At 41.0% G+C, this 9,798-nt stretch overlaps 1 protein-coding gene across 1 annotated transcript; it reads left to right on the forward strand.

Moving 5' to 3' along the window:
• The first annotated feature begins 333 nt into the window (after positions 1 to 333).
• On the forward strand, positions 334 to 9,601 carry ddx21 (DEAD (Asp-Glu-Ala-Asp) box helicase 21). Its single transcript, XM_053418262.1, has 16 exons — positions 334 to 503; positions 1,524 to 1,757; positions 1,910 to 2,035; positions 2,390 to 2,462; positions 3,015 to 3,193; positions 3,316 to 3,433; positions 4,328 to 4,513; positions 4,644 to 4,789; positions 5,104 to 5,253; positions 5,688 to 5,849; positions 6,199 to 6,318; positions 6,438 to 6,511; positions 6,676 to 6,835; positions 7,626 to 7,760; positions 8,280 to 8,324; positions 8,448 to 9,601. The coding sequence occupies exons 1-16, from the start codon at positions 420 to 422 to the stop codon at positions 8,712 to 8,714; spliced, it is 2,259 nt and encodes a 752-aa protein (XP_053274237.1). The 5' UTR covers positions 334 to 419; the 3' UTR covers positions 8,715 to 9,601.
• The last annotated feature ends 197 nt before the right edge of the window (positions 9,602 to 9,798 follow it).

A 9,798-nucleotide genomic window follows, 5' to 3' on the forward strand; every position in this document is an offset into this window, starting at 1 on the left:
TCTATATAACCTACAATATATGACTATTCTTTGCGTTTGCTCCTTATTATGTATTTAAACATTGCCATATGTATTATTAAGTATTATTATTATTATTTTTAGACAATATAAAATATATCTTACCCTTGTTTATTTGAACCTCACTGATATTTCTATCACACTCATATTTATTCCTAACAAGAAACAGCTTGTCTTCTAGTTCTTCCGTGTAGTATAGAACTCACAGCGGTCCCTTGACAGATCTACAGTCTATGGTTCAGGTGAAAGGGTTTGCTCTTCTCGTCACTGTCTACCGCTTCTATTTCTATAGTCTATTGCGCGAACACCCCCGCTCGGGCCGCCCTGCGCGTTCCTTTCCATCCGCGCGTCCGTAGAGTCGCCAGTGTGTCTACGTTGAGGGGAAACATCGAGGAAGAGAAATGCCATCTAAGATCGTATTTGACACCGAGGATCTGGTCCAGGAGGCGGAGATGGACACCGTCAGTGAGGCGAAAGCACTGAAGGTGAGCGCAGAGCCTCCGTACACCGAGAAACACCGACAAATCCACGTCGCTCGCGCGGCGTCGTGTCCCGGCGGCTCCCTGTTTGACAACATGTGGCCGAACGTGCTAACCAGGAAGCTAGGCCACCCAGCTAGCTTGCTGTTAGCAGACAAGCATAACAATGTGTTGTGTGCTGTGACAAAGCTGCTGCCATAATGTAGTTATAACGAGGGGCTGTGGGCCAGTGCTGTTGAGGTGTTAGCACCGTGTTAAGACCAACTATGCTAGGGTCTGGCTAGCTGTGAGTCACATGTTCCTTCCACGTGTTACAGAAAAAGCATGGACGCCTTTAAAGCACCACATGCAAGCGTTTCTGTCTGGGCTGGTGTGCGCGTGCGCGTCGATCAGCTGGGCTCGTCAGCGTTTTGTCAAAATGAAGTGTAACGGCTACTATTGATTCATGTTATTGGGCGACACTGATATTACCATGACTCCGGGATCCACTCACAATAAGATCGGGTTGCATTGTTTTGTGAATCTGTGGAACTGCTCTTTCCACGACCTTACTTCTGATACTCTTATTTTGATATTAGTGATAACCTTTACCACTATTTTATTAACATTAAAAGTTATAACTAGTCGCCACTGACCAAAAGTTTAAATTAGTTGATACAATAGTTCGAAGAATCTAAAGTTTGATTAGGATAACAACACCAAGGCAATTCAGGGAGTAGAGATTTCAGAACTGGAGTGATATCATCCACCTTCTGTGTGTTAGTGAGAACTCGAGCAGCAGCATTTTGTACCAGCTGCAGCTTTCTGTGGGATTTTCTTTCCTGTAAACAAACTATTAAAATCGTCCATTAAATACTAAAATAATTCTAAATATAACTTTGACATTACATGAGGAATAATTTGACATTTTATTAGAATGATAACAATCCAAGTTTTTGTAAAATTCAATGCAGTGTCATATCTGTAAACCAGATATTTAAAATACAAGGGTTGAGTGTTTGATTTATCGTTTCTGTATAAATAAAGATCAAGAACAAGGAAGCCAAGAAGTTGAAGAAGAAGCAGCAGACGGAGGAACAAGAGGAGCAGGAGGACCCAGACTGTGAACCTCCAGCACTAAAGAAGAAAAAGAAGAAAGACAAGCTGGCAGGTCATGAAGTGAACGGCCATGATGAGGTCACAGACCTTAATGACAACATTAACGGTATTGAAACACCAAAGAAGAAGAAGACTAAGACGAACACTGAAGGAGACACAGAGGTCAGTGCTTTATATATATTTTTTTACATATTGAAGTAGACATTGGATGATCTGTTCTGTTAAAGGCTACAGATGTGATTCCTGACAGAAAATAATTGTATTAATATGAATATAAATAAACATTCTCTGGTCATACTCTGTCGTTACTCCAGAAAAAAATTAAGCAAAAGAAAGCAACCGTAGAGGCAGCAACCAATGGACATTCCACCCTGAACACCCCTGTTCAGACACCGTTACCATCGGGTGAAGAGTCAGCCAGTGACAACGAGAAAGATACGGTAAGACTCATGGACTGAAACGATTCAAGAAATGTGTGAACCAGAACTTCGCTGATATTCTGAGAAGACTAGAGATTCATGGAATTGTCTAAAGGTCTGGGTTCTCTTCACGAGAAGCGCCTAAATTGAGAAACAAATCTCTTACATGTTAAATGCAAACCAACTAATTTCGGGTCCACTAAAGGTTCACTAAGATTATTCCGCTTTAATGAATTAGCTTGTAGTGACCATACAACATCAACCTCTATATTTTTGCTGTCTTTACGTTATTATTGTTTTATTTTTTATGAATGGTTTTTGGAATCGGCTGTTGAGAGAAAACGCTTGCATGGCTGATTGTGTTAATCTGTTTAGGAAACACAAGAGCAGAAGGATGGGGCCTTTTCCAACTTCAAGATCTCCGACTTTACCATCAATAAACTGAAAGGTAAGCATCATATTTACATCATCATTCATTTTTAACCACTTAAACTTGAGAGCAGAGGTGTACCTCTACATGTAAAAAATCTGGCTTTTACAAGGCTAAGTAGACGGTGGTTTACTGAACGTAACTTTATAACTTATTTAATATATTGAAACACTTGCATACCTATGGCGTGGCTTATACTCAGAAGCATGAGTTGGCCTTTAGTCTCCATACTCGACCCGAACCCACTCACAGATAGCCAAACCAATGTGACTGAATCTGACTCAACCCTGAATATTATTTCAAAACTTTTGTTCGAACCCGATCCCTTCCGGACTTGTCAGGTCCCAACAAGTTGGCACCACACTCTAACTCACACACAGTATGTTGATTTGAAATATGTGGATCACTAATATTGACTCAAAGTTTGATATTGAGAGACACAACCAGTTTTGTACTGAAACTGTTCTCTGGAGAGTTAACAATGGGCTTTGGAGCTGAGTTAGACAATTTCCCTCTCCCCTTTCTCTCATGCCACTTTCTTCCCCTCCTCTATCTCTCTCTCTGTCTCAGCCCGGGGAGTCACCTACCTGTTTGACATTCAGGTGAAGACATTTAATCCAGTGTTTGATGGAGAAGATGTAATCGCTCAAGCTCGAACAGGAACAGGAAAGACCTTCTCCTTTGCCATCCCATTGGTGGAGAAGATCCAGAGGGATTCATTGCCGCCGACCAGAGGCCGAGCTCCCAAGGTACACACATACACACTCACGCACTCACACTTGGCACTGAAGATGAGCATCATCGTCAGAGTCTCAGCATCAGTTTCCATCGTGTTTACAAAAGACTGACTCTCTTCTCTGTGTGTCTGTAGGTCCTGGTGCTGACTCCAACCAGAGAGTTAGCAATCCAGGTCGCTAGGGACTTCAAAGACGTCGCCAACAAACTTTCCATCGTCTGTTTCTACGGCGGCAGCTCATACAACCCACAGAGTAAGTGTCATGCTAAAACTGTTGTCTTTCATAGAAGTGCTCATCATTAGTCTTCACATTCATATTAGAGGCTTTTGAGTTAACAGTTCTAAATAGATGTAAAGGGAAATAGTGGAAACAGGAGTGAGTAAAGTCAAATGATATATTTTTTTATACCTTGGTGCTGGCTTCAGCCAGTGGCTAGAGGCATTATGTTCTCGGGTTGGTCGTACGTCTGCCCGTACAGCCCCCCCATTCCGGTGAACATGATATCTCCAGAAATTTGGTACAAACATTCCCTGAGACTCAAAGATGAACTGATAACATTTTGGTGGAATTTCATTAGATGTGGCACAAACATTCACTTGGACTCGATGATGTGATCGATGATCTCCTGTGATATTATTAGGACTGTCAGTGGGGAATTTCAATACATCTGGCACATTACATCTGGACTCACTGATTAACTTTCATTGGTCAAAGGTCACAGTGACCTTATATTAATCTGAAAAAATATTGATTTTGCTCTCTTGAATTTGATATTTCAAGACTGCTTGGGGGTATTTCATCAATTTGTCAGTTGTAAGTTTTATTAAAAGTTGAAACGATTGCATTTCAGTGGTCAAAGGTCACAGTGACCTTATATTAATCTAAAAAAAGAATGTAGAAATATGCACACAGAGACTGCAATGGTTGGCGCAAGTAATTTTTTATGTAGAGCGTATCTTCTTTTTTCAACAGTATACTTGTAAAATGAACAGTTCATCAATAATAACATTTATTTATAAAGCTTTTAGAATAATAATCAAAGACGCTTTTTCTTAACGGAGAAAGCAAATAACAAAACATTGAAAATACACACCATAATTACACTCACTATGTAATGACTTTCTCCATTCTTCTTCCCTCGTCTAGTTGATGCCATCCGTAATGGTATTGATGTTTTGGTTGGAACCCCTGGTCGTATCAAAGACCACCTCCAGAACAGCAAGCTTGACCTGTCCAAGGTGAAGCACGTCATTCTGGATGAAGTCGACCAAATGTTGGACATGGGATTTGCAGAACAGGTTGAAGAAATTTTGGCTACATCATATGAGAAAGGTAAAGTAAATCTGTCTGTGATGGTTTGTGAAATAAATTTGGACGAGTAGATTCTCAGATTATCTTAGATACAGAATGTTTTTTCCCCTCCCACATAATGACATTGGTCTGTTTTTGTGTGTGTCATTAGACGGCGAAGCCAATCCCCAGACGCTGCTGTTTTCAGCCACCTGCCCCGCCTGGGTCTACCAAGTGGCCAAGAAATACATGAGACCAGAATGCAAACATGTTGACCTAATCGGCAAGAAAACTCAGAAAGCTGCAACAACTGTGGAGGTAAGTCTGCGTGTGTGTGTGTAAGAAAGGGCTAGGGGACGAGATAGGGGCATTGGATATGTGGTGGATATAAAAAGCATTGCAGCATTTTTAGCTCCAAGGCTTTGATTTCTTATAGTTGCCTGTAAGCAGGGGCAATTAAAGTAATTGAGGCTGTAAAATAAGTTCACATATATCTCCTTCAGGGAAGCACAAGTTAATTTCCAATAAAACTACTGTATTTATCATTGACATACGTGGACTAGATGGAGTTAGTCTGCCAGCGGGATAAATGAAAATGTCTTTCTTTCTCCCTTTCCTCATTTCGTCTGAAGCATCTTGCCATCGCCTGTCACTGGTCACAGCGCGCAGCCGTGATCGGTGATGTCATCCAGGTCTACAGTGGCAGACACGGCCGGAGCATCGTGTTCACGGAGACAAAGAAAGAGGCCAATGAACTCTCCATGAACGCATCCATCAAACAAGTACATACAAACTTCTACCTATACATATACATACACATACAAGGCTGGGTGTGATTGCAACTTTTTAAAATGTATCGTTGAATTTAACTGGTCATTTCCTCTCTAAAGACGTATGTTCCAGTATCAAAGACCCATATGAAAAGAAGGCATGAAATATTGAATGCCAAAAAGTACACCGAAACAATTTTCGGCCCATAATGCCCTGCCCTAATTCATGACATTTTTATTTATAGCCACAGTGCCGTTTTATTACACCTTTATGAAGCATTCATTTGTAAGCTATGATTTTTCCTTTTTTAATCTTTAAATATTGTTTCATGGTTTGTCTTAATTTCACTCAGATACAGTCCAGTAGAAGTGGAAAGCAGTAGCTACAATAAAGCAAGAAAATTCTCTCATTCATGTCTCATTTTATTTTTATTTTATATTTTTAGAGTACACAGACCCTCCATGGTGATATTCCTCAGAAACAGAGAGAGATCACCCTGAAGGGCTTCAGGAATGGGACCTTTGAGGTTCTGGTTGCCACCAATGTTGCATCTCGTGGATTAGATATCCCTGAAATCGACCTGGTGGTCCAGTGCTCTCCACCCAAGGTGAGACCTGTTGCCAGTATTTAACCAGATTTGTATGACTGTTGCCATTGATTAGTGGTTAGATAAGTGAATATGCACTGATTTCTAAGGTTTAGATTCTACTCAAGTTGGTAAATAAATTTAAAACTGAGCATTTGCATGTTTTCTGATTTTGTTGAATTTAATATGAAAACCTTGGCAGTGCACTTAAGCACACTGATTTATTTCATTTAGAAAATTAAGAATTGCCTCTTGGTGGATATGTGTTCACTGCACACTACCCTAACGTTTTCGATGAATAAAAAAATCATAAATGCCTGTTGCATTTCATTTCTCTGAAATATATTGCTGTCTTTGTGGTTGTTGTCAGGATGTGGAGTCATACATCCATCGTTCAGGACGTACAGGCCGAGCAGGCAGGCTTGGAGTTTGCATCTGTTTCTACCAGAGGAAAGAGGAAGACCAGCTGCGCTACGTAGAAAACAAAGCGGTAAATGTTCTTTTGTATTCGGTCAACCAAAATAAAATTAAATACTTTTCAGACATTCTGACTACATCAAATTTCTCTGTGTTGACTCTTAAACTACATTTCATGTTTTGACCATCCAGGGTATCACATTCAAACGAGTTGGAGTTCCCACTTCCAATGATATCATCAAGTCATCAAGCAAGGATGCTGTCAAGTGAGTAGCAGGGCTTAGTGGCTACGTAGACGTTAGACTGTGGCTCCTCAAAGCCTCTTTCCCACTGAAATCTTAATCATGATACTGTCCAGTGTGACACGTATTTCCTTATGGCGCAGAATAAAGTGTCAGATTGTTATGATTTTTTTCTTCATTGTGTCCAGGTTTTTGGACTCAGTTCCGGTCACAGCTATTGGATACTTTAGAGCTTCAGCTGAGAAGCTGATCGAGGAGAAAGGCGCCGTCGATGCACTCGCTGCTGCCCTTGCCCACATCTCTGGAGCCACAAGTCTGGAGCAGAGGTCACTGCTGAACTCTGATTCTGTAAGTCATACACCCACATACAGTGTATGCAACAATAAAACTGGACACACCACCGTATAATATTAACCATTGCTCACCCTCACACACAGCTTGTTTTCCATAGAGGATTAATGTGTGCTCATGTCAGGCTGTACTGTTTCTCACTACTATAGACTTGTTTTTATAAACTAGGACAACATGACATGACAGTGTCTCGATCGCCACCTCGGCTGGTTGCAGTTTAAGTCATAAATCCCACCTCCTCTGTTAGATGGGACATGGACCGAACCAAAATTCAAAGTACATGTCAAATGGATTTATCTCAAAGACGGTTTCTTTATTTTACATGTTCTTCAAATGTTTATTTATCCGGGAACTTTGGTTTTTATTAGTTATTTGATGCTATAAACATGGGTACAAATGTAATGATTGACAGCCACAACTAACTCAAGGTTGGTCTGGAATATGTATTGAGGAGACCATCACCTGATAACTACTGCACAGCCTAGGCCTCCAAATGCCCAAGATGGCAGTGTTCTTATTCAGGATATTTTAGCTTCATCTCTGAACAGTGGGAGGAAGTGAAGAAGCATTATTCATCTTTATTTACAGTCTCTGATCACAACTGTGCAGCTGTGTTATCCTTCTATCCGTGCGGGTAGGGCCAACAAACAAATAATAGGATGAGCCAAAAAGTTAGAACGTTGTGCTTATCAGCTTAATATTTAGACTCCTATATTCATTTGTTTGGCCTTTAGTTGATGTATTACCCTACATCGAACTAATTTATTATTCCTTTGAATATTTCCAGGGTTTCACCACCATGCAGATGGTGTGTTCTCAGGAGATGCATAATCTGGGTTATGCTTGGAGAAGCATCAAAGAACAACTTGGCGAAGACTTTGAGAACCACATTCAAAGAATGTGCTTCCTTAAAGGCAAAACGGTATGTACTCCAACAAAAATGTACCTATGTGTAAAATAACTTATTTGAACAATTTACATGTTGCACGTTCTTTTTTGCAGTTTTGCATTATATTACGTGGCATTGAGTGTGTTCATATAAGAGCTTTCAGCAAAAGATACCTTTCACTGCATGAGTAGGCTTTTGAGGAATCCTTGCCCCAGGCAGAGAATGTTATGTTTTGTCTACAGTTTTAAATGAAGAGTAGTGATTATTTGAATTTGGTTCAAATGGTCCAATGAACGTTTTTTTGATGGGCATATTAGTGACTTGCCTCCATCGGCATAAAAAATAATTATGCAGTGAGAAGTTTATATCTAAATTCAGCAACTCAGGTCACACAATAGCTTGTTATGTATAGCAAAAAAATGTCTGTTGGCAAAATACTTAACCTCTCTATAGATGACCATTCTGAAAGCGCAGTATGTACAGAGACTGACTTCTTTGAACAGAACAGGAACAGAAAAACTCACCATCTCTCCCATATTGTGTTTCCAACAGGGAGTTTGTTTCGATATCCCAGTTGACAAAGTCAAGCAGATGCAGGTGAGGACAACAGTGATAATTCCCATCTGTTCGAGACGAGCGGTGGTCTGAATTCTCCAAAGTGAAATTTGTATATTCTTGTTTAAGTCAAACTCATTTACACCCTGCTCCCTCTCTCAACAGGAGGGCTGGAAGGACGGTCGTCGTTGGCAACTGTCAGCCGCCGAGGAGCTCCCAGACCTGGAGGAGAAGCAGCACAATAACCGCGGCGACGGAGGCTTTGGCAATGGTAACCGTGGCGACAGAAGAGGCGGAGGAGGCTTCAGAGGCGGAAGGGGACGCAGCTTCGGGGGAGGTGGCGGCCAACGCAACGGATTCAGGAACGGTGGTGGCGTCGGCGCCGGCAGAGGAACACACAAACGCAACTTCAGCGAAGCTTTTGATTACTGAAGCACCGACCTGGGGACTGATAAGACTGACTGTCGCTCACTGGGCTGGCAGTGGTTTTTATTGGCTGACAGTGGTGAGGCTTGATGTGTGGCCAGTGGAAATCTCCCATCAGGACAAAAGAAGAAATATAAACTCAAGTATTCAAAATTTTATCACACAGTAAATTAAATGACATCTTATCTAGTGAATAGGGTTTGTTTCCAAGTAGCCACATCCAACGAGTTTAAGATCAGCTTGTCTGTGTACAGTGTACACAGTACCACTGGAAGCCATTTTGTAAAGCCTGATGTGTTTCTTTGAGGGTGACACATTAGATGAAGCTCATGAATGACATTTTCTGAACTGGTGTCCCTACATACAATAGCACGTAACGCCCTTGCTATATCTTGAATAGCACAGGAACAAAAACACAGGTGAATCAAACCTGTATTCATCATTTCGCATCATGTGACGACCTGAATTGAAAGTTTAAATGTGTCATCCATTGAGTTCTAGATAAAGTGTCACTCTTGTTTTTTTTTTCTTTTTTTTTATATTGGGTGTTTGGGGAACAGCAGCAGCAATCACACTCGGGTCTTTGCCTGAAATGGCAGAGGCATCATCCTGATGCAACACTTTTAATCATGACAACTTGATGGTTCCCAGTGTGCAGTGTACAGTGTCCGACTGTGTCATGTGGGAGGCGTGTGTGTTTCGACCCTGCAATCTGAAAAAGTGATTAAATGGGTTTTAACCTTTACAGTTGTGCAGCCTCACCCTCAGCTGAAACCTCTCTGCCCAATAATATCTTGGATGATTGCTTTGCAATTGCCTCTATTTAATATCTGTGTCTACTGCTTCCATTCATTTGAATGAAATGACTTCTTCATTAAAAAAAGGTCAACTCAGGTTGTCTTCTGTTGTTTTTGTAATGATGTCATCTAAGTGGGGAGATGGGACTGCCTCTAAGCTATATTGAGAAGAAAGTACTGCATAGAACAAATTCTGAAGTATAATTCATTTTAAGGTCTTTGAATAGATAAGTGACAGACACAGTTCATCCTCCTTTTATAAACCTCACTAAATCCCACTTGCCTCCATGCCC

Source organism: Pleuronectes platessa, chromosome 1, assembly GCF_947347685.1.
Source record: "Pleuronectes platessa chromosome 1, fPlePla1.1, whole genome shotgun sequence".
NCBI classification, from domain to species: Eukaryota; Metazoa; Chordata; class Actinopteri; order Pleuronectiformes; family Pleuronectidae; genus Pleuronectes; species Pleuronectes platessa.